Below are 16,325 nucleotides of genomic sequence, written 5' to 3' on the forward strand. Positions count from 1 at the left end.
CTTACCCGGATGATATTTTCTGCATAGGACATATTCTTTTAGGACAGAGAATATATTTTCTAGATCATTTTTTTCTATAAGCGAATCTATTGTATCTTGTTGTGTTGTTATAGTGTCTTCAATGCGAAGCATATAATCTCTTACCTCTTCGTTGTTTGCTTCTAGCATGTCGATCCTGGAATTCAGGGTGGATAAATCCTTCTTTAACTCTGCTAGCACTTCATGTAAGCATGTCCTGAAGATCTCAGATATGTCTTCCTTCGTTTACGTAGTTTTCGTGTGAAACAGTAATTTATTGAGAGTGGGTGAGTAGGTGCTCATTTTTTGATATAAAGGTAGTCACTCTATATCTTTTGCAGGGATTAATAGCCATGAAATTTGATTTATTTTAAAGCTTGAGTTTCTTCTGAGGCTGCTATTTTATTGTTTCTTATTACAGTCCCTTAAGATGACCGTTGTATAATTGTATGTGGTTTAAGAGAGTTATTTCTCGTCATTAACATAATTTTTTTAGGGTGATATGTGTGTTCTGCCCGTTTGATGGCTTATGACTTGGATTTGTTTAGGCCGTGGGATGTTGTTCTCTAGATAAAAAAGTATGGGCCTTTATGTTTGTGGCTGCTATGTGTCTTACAGCCTATTCTTACTGCTGCTAAGTGGTCAGGTGTGGCTGTCCCCTGGAATATTGATTTGTGGCGTTTTTGCAGTCGTCTTGTGTGGCGTTTGGCTGCTGTCTATGGGACGAAGCGATGTCCAGTGTGGTTGTCTGGCTTACCCAGCGCACTTTGTTGCCTTCTCAGAAGTGGATGCCGGCAGTGGGGCTCAGGTTAGTGTCAGACAGTCCCCTCTGGTTGAGCTGCATGTGAGATCTCTCTCTAGTGCCCGTGATTCGGGATTTCGAGCATAGTTCCAGATCGGGTGATATTTAGAAATGGCTCCTACGTAGATTTGTGCTGAAGATATAATGGTCCCCAGGCTGTGGGAATAGAGACCTTGTTTGTGGAGCACCGGGTTTACACCGCCATCTTGACGGCTGCCGGCTCCGCCACCTGTGTATATATATCTTTATTATGGTCAGTGTTTTTTTATTTAGTGTATGGTGTATTATGGTGTTTTTATTTAGTGTAGTGTTACTTTTCTTGTAAGATGGGGGGGACAAAAAAAAATCTTGCACCAGGGCCCTCTGTTCATTTTGGTGTTGACAATGTATGATAAGCTAATCACAGCCATTATCATATATTCTATCCTGGAATAGGATTTGTGTGGGGCAGAATAAATGTATAATCTTTTGGATAGTGGACTAAGCCGTCTCCACACATCATGAACAGCCAAAGTTTTATATGTAGTTTTATCATTGTTAGGTGTTTAGCAGGGATAGAAGATTGTGTAGAGCAGTCAATGTTGGGATCAAGTGGAACATTAAAGTCGCCCCCTATCAATAAAGTTCCCTTTGTAATCTCTAGGAGCCTATTAGATATATTTTTGAAAACTATATGCTGTTTTCTGTTTGGGGCATAAATGCAAACTAGTGTTACAACTGTCCCATATAGTTTGCCTATTACTGCTAGGAACCTCCCTTCTTTGTCTTTATGAGTAGCAAACTCTTGAAAAGAGACATCATTTTTAATAGTATCCCCACTCCATTGGTTTTAGAAGAGTTGGAGGAATAAAAGCATTGGCCAAATTTATATTTGAATGTTTGGGGTTCGCTACCTGCTTTAAAGTGGGTTTCTTGTAACATTATGATGTCACCATCTTTATTTTTAAAATCTTGTAAAACTAAGTATTTTTAAAGGGAGAGTTTAGACCTTTAGAATGTATTAATATAATATTAATAAGGTTTTTTCCTCTTATGTGGCATGAGGTTGGGTGAAAAATGTATAAGGCGAGAGCTTTAAACATATAAACTTGTTGTGAAAGTGTGGTGGTATAAGATTGTTCCACACATATCTAAAGAGAAGCTACTTGCCGCATGTCGACAGTGTAAATGAGTTGAGATAAAGTTCCACATTTAGGTTTTTCAGGTTGGAGATAGAGAAGGTGAATCTGGTTGAGCACGTACATATTTAGTTTTCTTTTTTTGTTTTGGACAGTTGCCCAGTCTGTGTGTTGCTTTTTAGGTGGAAGAGTATCTTTTAGTGTCAATTAAATGTCAGGAGACTCCGGTGGCAAGGGGAATGAGAGATTGAGGCCAGTTGAGAAAGATTCCAAGTCACTTAGAGATCTAGAAGTCCAAGTCTTGCCATCTAAGGAAACAAAAAGGCTAAATGGTTATCCCCATCAATATTTGATATTGATCTTTTGCAACAATGATGTAATGAATCTAGTAGATTTTATTTTCTGTATAGTTAGAGGTCTCAGATCCAAATATGGCTGGAAATCGTAAACCAAATATTTAACCTTAGAGTTGATCCTGAAGTGTTGCCAGATATTTTATTTACCTTTAAATTTAAGAAACTTGATAATCACATCTCTTGGTGGGGATAGGCCTGTTGGTTTCGTTCTCAGTAAAATCTTTCTATAGGAATACATGTTGGTGATGGATAGTCAAATTGTAGATGTTTGAATAAGATTGTAAATATTTTTCTAATTCTATAGGACCGGTAGATTCAGGGATCCCCAATTCTTAAATTGCTTCTGCGGTCTCCAATGTCTAGATGTTCTATTTTATTATTTAGATCTCTAATCAAGAGACTGTTTTTCATGAAGAGATGCAAGATATTTTATTTCCTTAGAGGCGTTTTCTTGAGAGTCTTCTAGTACTTGTACTCTGTCTAGAATATCTCTTTTCAGGTCTGAAAGTTCTGAACAAATATTTTAATGAATCAATATCAGATTTAGAGGGAAGTTCACTAACTTTGTTGAAGATTTGCGTTAGTTGGTCTTGGTGTTCTGAATGTACAATAAGTAGAGGAGATTTTTTGGGTTCTGATGGGTTTGTTATAGTTTGGGATCCCGGTCTGGGTCTCCCTGATATGGGTGCACTTATTAAGGGTTTAATGGATTTGTCAGATTTTGTTAATTTTTGTGACTCAAATAGTTACTGAGAGCAATAAGAATATTTAAGTAAAAAAATATATAGAAGTTAGATGTTGGAGGTTTAGGTCTCTTGTGACACTATGAAGAATGCTTACTTTGAATATAAGAAAATTAAAGTATTATATCAATGCAGAATAATGCAGTGTAAATCACATTTTCCTTCATCTTCTATATTTCAATGCAATTTTACAAATGTAGGAGGATAAGACCATACAGGAACTTGAATAAATTAAGCTTTAAGTCTTTTAAATAAAGATAAAATCAATGGAAGCTTCGACATGCAGAGATACGTTTTTTTTATCTTCCAGGAAGATAGGTTATATGTATCACAAATAATTTATTGAGTATTTTGAATTCTGTATGTTTCAAATATTATGGGCATATGTCATGGTAAACAGTTCAACATACATTCATGGTGGAGTTGTTCAAATCTGACGACCCAGAGTGTAGCCGCTCATACATGCGAATTTCCCTCATATAGGTCTCATACCAACAGCTTCACGTTAAGCTGAGTTCCCCTAGGCATTAAATGTGTCAGATGGATGTGTTTGAGTAGATGTAAAAAATGCAGAGATGTAAACAATACTCGTTTTATTACCTCTGGGATCTTTATATAGCCGCATTGAGGAGGCAAGATGGCAACGTCTTCCCTGCTGCTCACTTCCCGCCGCCACCACCAAGCGTGGTCTCCAGGTCTATTAGGCTGCAAACAGTCGGCTCAGGGATGTGAGGGAAGCTTCCCCTAATATAACCGTTGCTCAATTTTACATTTTGAGTAAGGTACATTCCTGGGCTCCGTTTTCTGAGAGCTCACTCACTCACTCACTCACTCACTGTCCTAGCATGGCTAAGCTCCGTCCATACCCACTCCTCCTTTTATTTTTAAAATTATTTTCTGGCTAGACAATTAAAGGGACAATCAAGTCAAAAACAAACTTTAAATAGGACATGTAATTTTAAACAACTTTCCAATTTACTTTTATTACCAATGTTGCTTTGTTCTCTTGGTATTCTTAGTTAAAAGCTATGCTAATTTCTTAGACCTTGAAAGCCGCCATTAATCTGAAAGCATTTTGACAGTTTTTCACCACTAGAGGGCGTTAGTTCATGTGTTTCATATAGATAACGTTGAGCTCAAGCATGTGAAGCTCCTATGAGTGAGCACTGATTGGCTAAAAATGCAAGTCTGTCAAAAGAACTGAAATAAGGGGGCAGTTTGCAGAGGCATAGATACAAGTTAATTACAGAGGTAAAATGTGTAATATAATTGTGTTGGTTATGCAAAACTGGGGATGGGTAATAAAGGGATTATCTACCTTTTTAAAAAACAAAAATGCTGGTGTTGACTGTCCCTCTAATATTTGAAAATTGGTTAAAACAAAAGCTTTCTTCGATTTCAGTACTTAAGAATAATATTTGGAAATGTATGTTAATCAGGGCATACAACATTAAGTTAAATAAAATTAGGAAAAGAGCTAATTATCTTAAATGCTGGGGGCAGTTTTTGATGTTCCAAGAGTTGAACTTTAAGATGGTCATTTCTGATAACATTAATGGATAAAGTGATTTACATTTTCTGCATTTGAGAACTGATGCTTTCATGTACTGTGAAATAATTGTAATTTTAGTAGGTTTTGTATATTTATTTTTCTATTTTCTACTATTCTAAATAAAATAAAAAATTGAGAGAAGGGTTACCAATAGCGGGATATTTTAGGTGGTATTCATTGTAGTGGTTCACATGTGGGATGGTTACAGTTATGCAATGGTGGGAGCCTAGCACTGGGGCATCAGCGCAGTCAGTGTTATTTGCAGTGGTGGGGGGGGGGTGGCATTAGGGGCATTTGCAATTGTAAAGTTAATGGTTAGGCTAGTGAGATTGGAAGCCATTAGGGTTACTTGCATTGTGGGAGGATATGTTTAGGATTTATTTGGAGAATTAGGGGGTCCATTAGGAGTCTGTCGGTTGGGGTGATTCTAGTTAGGATATTAAATGTAGAGGATTGGAATCAGGTTTATCATTAGGGATAATTCCTAATTGTTAAAGCTACCCTATTGGAAAAACTAAAACTAAGGATGCAAGAAAATAGACAAATTTTCTTAACAGTGCTTTTTTAAAATTTACTCCTTTGTTCATCAGGAACATAACAATATAGTTTGTATTTTAAAATATTATTTGCAATACTACAGTGTTACTTGTGTACACTATCAAAAATGTAGTTTTGTTCATAAACTATAGAAACACACTTTAAAAGGGATAGAAAGGTCAAAATTGAAATGTGCATGGATGCATTTAAATAAAAGTATTTTTGCAACATACTTCCATTAGCATAAAATGTTTCTGATAATAGATAGTTTACTGTTTCTGCGACATATGCACATATGCTGTTATTTCCCCGTGCATCAGCATTCTAACACCACACCTTCTCATAGAGTAAGCAATGGCTTATATGACAGAAATTAAGTTTTCACTGATGCAATACACACCACTGTCAGCTCTCTGAGAAGGCATGGTGTTTGAATACTAGTGCAGGGGTCCTCACAGCATATGTGAAAGACAATAACTTTTACCAGAAGCAGTTTTGCAAATGCAAATATACTGCAGAAGTGCTCCTATTTAAAATTGAAATGCACATTTAAAATTTTGCCCTTTCTATACCTTTTTATATGCATATTTTAGTGGCACAGCAAAGCACTACAAGTCTTAGTATTGTTTTTTTTTTAAATTTTTATATGAAATAACACACAAAACAACTACTGATACAAAAGGGGCATTTGTATGGGTATTGCCCTTAAAAGGGCAATCAGCTCTTTTAAAAACAGCTCTTTTGTGCCCATAAAAAAACCCAAAAAACATAAAAAAAACCTAAGTCTAACCCCGAAATAGGTACTCAAAGTTCCTGAAGTCCGGCGGCGAAGGGCTTTATCCAGCGCAGGGACATCTATCTTCATCTGGAGCGAAGGAGGTGATCACGGAGCGGAGATGACCGTGGAGCAAGAACAGCGATTGCAGAGCAGGACGGGCGTGGAGGTTCCTCTTCATGCGGTGGCCACCGCACACTGAGGATTGAATGCAAGGTAGTTTATCACCTAGTATACATAAAATAAGAATATTTAGGAAATGGCAGTTTCATACTTACAACACAAAAAGGAAATTTATGCTTACCTGATAAATGTATTTCTTTTACGATATGAGTCCACGGATTTCATCCTTACTTATGGGATTACGCCTCCTGTTTAGCAGGAAGTGGCAAAGAGCACCACAGCAGAGCTGTATATATAGCTCCTCCCTTCCTTCCCCCTCCAGTCATTAGACCGAAGTTAGGAAGAGAAAGGAAAAGCCAAAGGTGCAGAGGTGACTGAAGTTTAACAAAAATAAATACCTGTCTTAGAAATAACAGGGTGGGCCGTGGACTTGTCATATCGTAAAAGAAATACATTTATCAGGTAAGCATAAATTTCCTTTTCTTTTACAAGATATGACGAGTCCACGGATTTCATCCTTACTTATGAGATACAATACCAAAGCTATAGGACACGGATGAAAGGGAGGGACAAGACAGGAACCTAAATGGAAGGCACCACTGCTTGAAGAACCTTTCTCCCAAAACCAGCCTCAGAAGAAGCAAAAGTATCAACTTTGTAAAATTTGGAAAAAGTGTGAAGAGACGACCAAGTTGCAGCTTTGCAAATCTGTTCAACAGAAGCATTGTTTTTAAATGCCCATGAGGAAGCCACAGCCCTAGTAGAATGAGCCGTAATTCTTTCAGGAGGCTGCTGTCCAGCAGTCTCATATGCCAGACGGATGATACTCTACAGCCAAAAAGAAAGAGAGGTAGCCGTAGCTTTCTGGCCCCTACGCTTTCCAGAAAAAACAACAAATAATGAAGATGATTGACGAAATTCCTTAGTCGCCTGCAAGTAAAACTTCAGGGCACGGACCACGTCCAAGTTATGCAACAGACGCTCCTTCTTAGAAGAAGGAATAGGACATAATGAAGGAACAATAATTTCCTGATTAATATTCTTATTAGAAACAACCTTAGGAAGGAAACAAGGTTTGGTACGTAAAACCACCTTATCAGAATGGAAGATAAGATAAGGCGAGTCACATTGTAAGGCTGAAAGCTCAGAAACTCTATGAGCAGAAGAAATAGCAACCAAAAATAAAACCTTCCAAGATAACAACTTAATATCTATGGAATGCATGGGTTCAAACGGAACCCCTTAAAGAACATTAAGAACTAAATTCAAACTCCAAGGTGGAGCAATTGGTCTAAACACAGGCTTAATTCTGGTTAGAGCCTGACAAAAAGACTGAACATCTGCCAAACGTTTGTGTAGTAAAATTGACAAAGCAGAGATTTGTCCCTTTAAGGAACTTGCTGATAACCCTTTCTCCAATCCTTCTTGGAGAAAAGACAGAATCCTGGGAATCCTAACTCTACTCCATGAGTAGCCTTTAGATTTGCACCAATAAATATATTTACGCCATATCTTATGGTAGATCTTTCTAGTAACAGGCTTACGTGCCTGAATCAAGGTATCAATGACCGAATCAGAGAACCCCCGCTTAGATAAAAATCAAGCGTTCAATCTCCAAGCAGTCAGTTGCAGAGAAACTAGATTTGGGTGTTGGAATGGTCCCTGAATGAGAAGGTCCTGCCTCAATGGAAGCTTCCACGGCGGCAGAGAGGACATGTCCACTAGATCGGTATACCAAGTCCTGCGAGCCCACGCAGGCGCAATTAGAATTACTGAAGCCCTCTCCTGTTTGATCCGAGCAATCACCCGGGGAAGGAGAGCAAACGGTGGAAACAAATAAGCTAGGTTGAACGACCAAGGCATCTATCAGTGCGGCCTGAGGATCCCTTGACCTGGATCCATATCTTGGGAGCTTGGCATTCTGACGAGACGCCATCAGATTCAATTCTGGTCTGCCCCATCTGAGAATCAGGGTGGCAAAGACCTCCGGATGGAGTTCCCACTCCCCCGGATGAAACGCCTGTCTGCTTAAAAAGTCTGCTTTTGTTGTCCGCTCCTGGGATGTAGATTGCTGACAGATAACAAGAGTGAGCCTCCGCCCACCGAATTATCTTGGATACTTCTGTCATCGCTAAGGAACTTCTTGTTCCTCCCTCATGATTGATGTAAGCCACAGTCGTGATGTTGTCTGACTGAAAATGAATGAATTTGGCCGAAGCCAACTGAGGCCATGCCTGAAGCGCATTGAATATTGCTCTTAATTCCAGAATATTGATTGGAAGAAGAGACTCTGACCGAGGCCACACACCCTGAGCCTTCAGGGAATTCCAGACTGCACCCCAACCTAGTAGGCTGGCGTCCGTTGTCACTATCACCCACGAGGGTCTGCGGAAGCACGTCCCCGGGGACACATGATCTGGCGACAACCACCAAAGAAGAGAGTCTCTTGTCTCCTGATCCAGAGCTATCTGAGGAGACACATTTGCATAATCTCCATTCCACTGCCTGAGCATGCTCAGTTGTAGCGGTCTGAGATGAAAACGAGCAAATGGAATGATGTCCATTGCCGCCACCATCAATCCTATTACCTCCATGCATTGAGCCACTGATGGCCAATGATTGGACTGAAGGGCTCGGCATGTATTCAGAATCTTTAACTTTCTGACCTCTGTCAAGAAAATTTTCATGGATATGGAATCTATCAGAGTTCCCAAGAAGGGAACCCTTGTCTGTGGAATTAGTGAACGTTTTTCTAGATTCACCTTCCACCCGTGAGTCCTCAGAAAGGACAGAACCATGTCTGTATGAGACTTTGTCAGATGGTAAGACGACGCCTGGATCAGAATATCGTCTAGATAAGGCGCCACTGCAATACCCCGCGACCTGAGAACCTTTGTGAAGATCCTGGGTGCTGTGGCCAACCCGAAGGGAAGAGCCAAAAACTGAAATGTTTGTTTAGGAATGCAAACCTTAGGAACTGATGATGATCCTTGTGTATAGGAATATGAAGGTATGCATCCTTCAAGTCCACGGTACTCATATATTGACCCTCCTGGATCAGTGGTAGAATTGTTCGAATAGTCTCCATCTTGAAGGATGGGACTCTGAGAAACTTGTTTAGACTCTTGAGATCTAAAATGGGTCTGAACGTTCCCTCTTTTTTGGGAACCACAAAAAGATTTGAGTAAAACCCCTGCCCCTGTTCCAATATCGGAACGGGACGAACGCCTCTCTTTTTATCTGGTCTACAGACAATCGTGAAAGAAGAAAACGCCCCCCCTGGGATAGAATTTTTGAATTCCAGTTGATACCCTTGGGACACGATTTCCAGTGTCCAGGGGTCCTGAACATCTCTTACCCAAGCCTGGGCAAAAAGAGAAAGTCCACCCCCTACTAGATCCGGTCCCGGATCAGGGCCCCCCCTTCATGCTGTTTTGGGAGCAGCAGTGGGCTTCTTGGGTTGTTTACCTTTGTTCCAAGCCTGGTTGGGTCTCCAGACAGTCTTGGCTTGCGCAAAATTCCCTTCCTGTTTAGCGGAAGAAGAAGCGGGGACTCCTTTAAAGTTCCGAAATGAACTAAACTTATTTTGTTTACCCCTCAGTTTAAATGCTTTATCCTGAGGTAGGAGATGACCCTTACCTCCCGTAATGTCAGAAATTATTTCTTTCAAGTCAGACCCGAATAGGGTTTTCCCTTTGAAAGGAATAGCCAAAAGCTTTGACTTAGATGACACATCAGCAGACCAAGACTTTAACCATAACGCTCTACGAGCTAAAATGGCAAATCCGGCATTCTTAGCTGCCAATTTGGCAATCTGAAAGGCGACGTCCATAATAAAAGAATTAGCCAGCTTAAGAGCCTTAATTCTATCCAGAATTTCTTCTAAAGGAGTCTCAGTCTTACTCCTCTAAGGTGTCAAACCAGAAAGCCGCCGAAGTGGTAAGTGGTACAATGCAGGCTGTCGGCTGTAAAAGGAAACCCTGATGAATAAATAACTTTTTCAGAAGACCCTCCAACTTCTTATCCATAGGATCTTTGAAAGCACAACTGTCCTCAATAGGAATAGTCGTACGCTTAGCCAGGGTAGATATAGGACCCTCCACCTTAGGGACCGTTCGCCAAGAATCCCGAACAGTGTCAGCTATGGGATACATTTTCTTAAAATTAGGGGAAGGTGAGAACGGGATACCCGGTCTTTCCCATTCCCGCGTAATAATATCCGAGATATTAAATTAAATTTATTTCATGATGGTGAGAGTACATGAGCCATTACATTTTTTATTATTATCTGTTATTTGTAGAGCGCCAGCAGATTCCGCAGCACTAATTTGAGAAATTCCCCTCCTATACCCCAGCATAGCAGAGAGCCAGGCTATTAAATCCTTTCAACTGAAAATGACAGGGGTTAAAATAGTATCATGTTCCCGAGGTCAGAAATGAAAATAATATAATTTATGCCTCAGCTGTTTCTCGTCTATCTCATATGTTGTGTCAGCCAGTACAAAAGAGACAAAGTGAACAGACATAAATGCATTTTCTAATCAAATCTCTCTCTCATATTCTTTTTTTTTTTTTCCCTCTCTCTTTAGGTCTCTTTGTGTATGTTGATATTTTTTGGTACAACACAATATAGTTTTACAATTAATGTCCCCCTAGGAAGCACCTCAGGGCTTATTTGTTGCCACAGAACATTCATCCTGGATTTTAAAGTGATGCATACTCTGTGCCAAATAAGTAGGTAAAAATGTTGTTGACAAATACTAATGATACAAAAACTGCACATTGGGACTACTTTTGATTTTACTGACCTCATAGCTGATAATTATCCTGGAGCTGTAAAATATGTTCCAAACTCAATGCAAATGGTGTACTGTAATGTGTGCAAATATGACGCTGTTCACACTCTTGACCTGACCTTCCCATTTTCTGTTGGATTGAGTCGTGTGATGCACCCAAACAGATAAATTTGATGGCTGTTTGGATCTTTTTGTAGCTAGATTGATTCTAGTGAAAGGTCCCACACTAAGATCTGGATTTGCAGGGTCTTCAAAGTCTACCAAGCAGAGCACAAGCAAGTTGTGCATATTTCGACATTATCTATATTGTGGATTTTTCATACCCACCTAAATGTGTTTTTGGCACTGGTATGGCAGGTCACAAATTTAAATTACATTTGTAAAAATACAATTTCCAACCACTATAAAAAAAAAAAAAGATTAACAAAAACCCCCCCCCACAAACACTGTCGTAAATAAAAAATAAAAAAATAAAAATATTTTTATGCTACAATTACTCAAGGAGCGCAACAGAGTTAATCAACTGAACAAATCAAGACATACAAATGGTTGTGTCGTTAATAATTTAATGCAGATATTGCAGTAATCGAATTAAAAAAAAAAAAAAGGAAGATACAATATAACAATTATTTTTGCATCACTGAGAACATTGGTTCAGTAAACAGAACCAAAAATGTACTTGTTGCTCCAGGTTACTGAAACAGTGCAATGGTTTTGGGAGGGTATTTCAACATACTCATAAAGCCTTTCCTTTCCACCTTTAAACAAGTATTAAATAAATATGTCAGTTAAGATGGCTGTTTTTGGGAAGAAAAAAAAAGCAACGCAAATTACTGTTACTATTATATCCACTCTGCATAAGATCCTACACTGAAATATGTCTGTCTGGTGGTCAAATAGTGAGGAGAACAAGGGCACTATTAATATTAAAGCACTAGAACTGACCAGTAAGTGTATACTGTATAGCATCAGAAGGTTTGAGGATTGTGTTGACTCATGACTACCTACGTAGACGTAATACCAATTTTAAGCACTCTTAAATTACTAAAAACTCTTATATTTCTGACTACTGTAGTCTAAATATACCCAATAATCATTAATCTCTAATGTACTTTGGACAGAACTTTCTATTTTCTCAGTTTTAACAAATAATGCCAGAAGAGAAGATAAAGTGTTGCAGGTCCTTCTAGCAGTAAAAGGGTTAAGACTACTACCCCTGATTGTTCTCAACTGAAACTCTCCCATAAAGCTCATTGGAAGCAGCTTTAAAAACAAGATTACATCAGGATCAAAATTGTGCTGAAAAGCTTCTATCGATAATATATAAGCCTTAACTATATCTCCATTTATGACACCAGTGTATTTTCTTGCTAGCTAACCAACTCATTAAAAGGCTTTAAAATTGTATAAGGAAGTCAGACTGAGCAATGACATCCATATTGAAAAACAATGATTAAAGGACATCTTATTTGCCCCGTTTTCCACGTCCCTTTCTTGATGTAAGTTTTCCTGCTGAAGAAGGAGAGCTGGAAGATGCCATTGCTATATTGATTTGACCATCTTGAATCTCCTGTCGTGTGTCTGCTGGCAAGTGGTTGATCTTCTGCTGTGTCTCCAGGTAAAACATTACATCACGCAGCTGTTCCTGCATTTCCATTATCTGTGTGTCCTTCTGCTCATTAGTTTCCTTTCGAAGATTTTCTTCTTCTCTGAGTTTGGCTTGTAGCACTGCCTGGTTGGCTCGCAGGCATTTGTTCATTTCCTGTTCTTCTTTCAGCTCACTGGTGAGCTTGGACACTTTGGTATTAAGCAGAGTGCACCTTCCAATTACAGAAGCAAGTTGTTCAGTTAGTAAAGATATTTTTGCACCCATACATGTAAACATTTTCACTTATCAGGACTTAAAATTGAAAACTATACATTCCCGGCAGATTATTATAAATAAAATACTGCTTTCTATGTATAATATTAAGAAAGTTAGTAATTTTACCCCTGGTGGGTGATTCTAATTTTCTATAAAGTTTTAAATACTACAAAGTAAGTAAAACAAGTAACCATAAACTTAAAACCCCCACTAACTTTGCAACACTACACAGCTCCACTTAACCTACGTTAACAAAAGATTTTTTTTTCCCAGGCAGGTAGGGACAATAAAACAAGATTTTGATAATTTAAATTATGGTTATGTGCAACAAAAAAGACTAAACAGACTGTAAAGCAATTCTTGTAAATATATGCTTATATAAAATCAGAATACCTTTTAGATCAGCTATTTTTTAATTCAGAAACAATGGTCAAAATGCCTTATTTTTAAACACTTTTAAAAGGACAATTAAAGCTCATAATTTTTAAGAAATGCATCAGAAGCATAAAGCAAAAGATATTGAGCATAAAGCATCCGGCTCTGAAAAGATCTGAATGCAGTGAGCAGCTGCCTTCTTACACATTCGCCAGTGAACGAAACTACCGAATGGACATATCTATAAAGCACTTAAGATTTGCATTAATTAATCTGCATGTAAAAAAAATACTTAAATCTGAACAATGAAAACCCTAAAAATACTTTAGGATTCACAAGAAAATCTGAAATAACGCAATACGGGTTAAAGTAAACAAACCTTAGGATTCATTTTAAAGTTTGTGTAATGTGTCAGTTTAAAAAAACTGCCAAAATGCTACATACCTTCTTTCCACGGCTTGTTTTTCCTTCAAAAGATCATTCAGTCTATGTTCAAGGCTGTCAAACTTATCTATGGTCTCTTTAAATTTTGCCTTCATATTATTAATCTATAAATAAAGGAGACTACATGATAAATTTCAACAAAGAAAACATTATCCAATCACCATATCAATTCTACAACATGCATACATCTGTGCAACAAAAGTGTAAGTTGATCCAAGTATTTAAAATGTATTATTGGCCTAGTGAATATAGCCACAATATTATTACTAGAACACTGAGTTTTTGCTCCTTTGTATTTTACAATTATCAATATTAAAATACACTAAGACAAAATATATAGAACCAATATCTGGAATTTGTTTGCACCAATGTGCTTTTCTGATGAATGTGCACCCAAAAGCACAAACACATGATTTTTTATATATATATTGTATTTTTGAGGATTAATTTTATTATTGAACAACAACCATGTTCTCAATGAACCCAAAAAACTCATTAATATCAAAGCTGAATAGTTTTGGAAGTAGTTTTTAGTTTGTTTTTAGTTATAGCTATTTTAGGGGGATATCTGTGTGTGCAGGTGACTATTAATGTGCATAATTATTAGGCAACTTAACAAAAAACAAATATATACCCATTTCAATTATTTATTTTTACCAGTGAAACCAATATAACATCTCAACATTCACAAATATACATTTCTGACATTCAAAACAAAACAAAAACAAATCAGTGACCAATATAGCCACCTTTCTTTGCAAGGACACTCAAAAGCCTGCCATCCATGGATTCTGTCAGTGTTTTGATCTGTTCACCATCAACATTGCGTGCAGCAGCAACCACAGCCTCCCAGACACTGTTCAGAGAGGTGTACTGTTTTCCCTCCTTGTAAATCTCACATTTGATGATGGACCACAGGTTCTCAATGGGGTTCAGATCAGGTGAACAAGGAGGCCATGTCATTAGATTTTCTTCTTTTATACCCTTTCTTGCCAGCCATGCTGTGGAGTACTTGGACGCGTGTGATGGAGCATTGTCCTGCATGAAAATCATGTTTTTCTTGAAGGATGCAGACTTCTTCCTGTACCACTGCTTGAAGAAGGTGTCTTCCAGAAACTGGCAGTAGGACTGGGAGTTGAGCTTGACTCCATCCTCAACCCGAAAAGGCCCCACAAGCTCATCTTTGATGATACCAGCCCAAACCAGTACTCCACCTCCACCTTGCTGGCGTCTGAGTCGGACTGGAGCTCTCTGCCCTTTACCAATCCAGCCACGGGCCCATCAAGACTCACTCTCATTTCATCAGTCCATAAAACCTTAGAAAAATCAGTCTTGAGATATTTCTTGGCCCAGTCTTGACGTTTCAGCTTGTGTGTCTTGTTCAGTGGTGGTCGTCTTTCAGCCTTTCTTACCTTGGCCATGTCTCTGAGTATTGCACACCTTGTGCTTTTGGGCACTCCAGTGATGTTGCAGCTCTGAAATATGGCCAAACTGGTGGCAAGTGGCATCTTGGCAGCTGCACGCTTGACTTTTCTCAGTTCATGGGCAGTTATTTTGCGCCTTGGTTTTTCCACACGCTTCTTACGACCCTGTTGACTATTTTGAATGAAACGCTTGATTGTTCGATGATCACGCTTCAGAAGCTTTGCAATTTTAAGAGTGCTGCATCCCTCTGCAAGATATCTCACTATTTTTGACTTTTCTGAGCCTGTCAAATCCTTCTTTTGACCCATTTTGCCAAAGGAAAGGAAGTTGCCTAATAATTATGCACACCTGATATAGGGTGTTGATGTCATTAGACCACACCCCTTCTCATTACAGAGCTGCACATCACCTAATATGCTTAATTGGTAGTAGGCTTTCGAGCCTATACAGCTTGGAGTAAGACAGCATGCATAAAGAGGATGATGTGGTCAAAATACTCATTTGCCTAATAATTCTGCACTCCCTGTATATATATATACATATATACACATATACATATATATACATATACACACATACACAGAGAAGTGCACTCACAGGAAAGAACAACTGGCTCAATACCATGGTTAGCCTGTTCTATGGCGATTTACCACCTGGGTGAAGCTTTTTAGCCCAGTAATGCTTTTCACAGAGTAGAACTTTCCTGTAGTATATCAGTTTGATCCCGCCTACTACGGTCAGTCCAGCACCGAAATACCAGGCAATTCCTCTCTGAACAAGGAACACAGCAACCCCAGACGATCGTTTTGGCCTTCATTGGGCCTCGTCAGTGAGGTGTAGCCATATTCCTCTAAGCACACTGAGCAAGGAGTCCACGTCTGGTTGCCCCTTTTTCCAATAGGGAGACTAAATACATACAGAGAGAAGTGCACTCACAGGTGGGATCAGACTGATATAGTACAAAAAAGTTCTACTCTGTGAAAAGCATTGCTGGGCTAAAAGAAGTTGCACCCAGGTGGTAAATCGCCATAGAACAGGCTAACAATGGTATTGAGCTGCTTGCTCGTTCCTGTGAGTGCATTTCTCTATGTATTTAGTCTCCCTAAGGTCAAAAAGGGGGAGCCAGACGTGGACTCCTTGCTAAGTGCTAAGAGGAATATGGCTACACCTCACTGACAAGGCCCAATGAAGGCCGAAATGATCGTCTGGGGTTGCTGTGTACCTTGTTTAGAGAAGAATTGCCTGGTATTTCGGCGCTGGACTGACTGTAATAGGCGGGATCAGACTGATATACTACAGGAAAGTTCTACTCTGTGAAAAGCATTGCTGGGCTAAAAGAAGTTGCACCCAGGTGGTATATACACACACATATATATATATATATATATACACATACA

The 16,325-nt window shown here is 38.9% G+C and overlaps 1 protein-coding gene across 1 annotated transcript in view; it reads right to left on the reverse strand.

The window, feature by feature from the left end:
- Positions 1-11,369: 11,369 nt before the first annotated feature.
- Positions 11,370-16,325, reverse strand: part of BRAP (BRCA1 associated protein) — an 84,701-nt gene continuing 79,745 nt past the window's right edge. The window contains exons 11-12 of the mRNA XM_053701715.1: positions 13,504-13,607; positions 11,370-12,640 (exon numbers count right to left, since the gene is read on the reverse strand). Of these exons, the coding sequence (XP_053557690.1) occupies positions 12,286-12,640; positions 13,504-13,607 (459 nt within the window). The 3' untranslated portion in view covers positions 11,370-12,285. The remainder of the gene's footprint in view (positions 12,641-13,503; positions 13,608-16,325) is intronic.

This window comes from Bombina bombina, chromosome 2 (genome assembly GCF_027579735.1).
Source record: "Bombina bombina isolate aBomBom1 chromosome 2, aBomBom1.pri, whole genome shotgun sequence".
Lineage (NCBI taxonomy): Eukaryota > Metazoa > Chordata > Amphibia > Anura > Bombinatoridae > Bombina > Bombina bombina.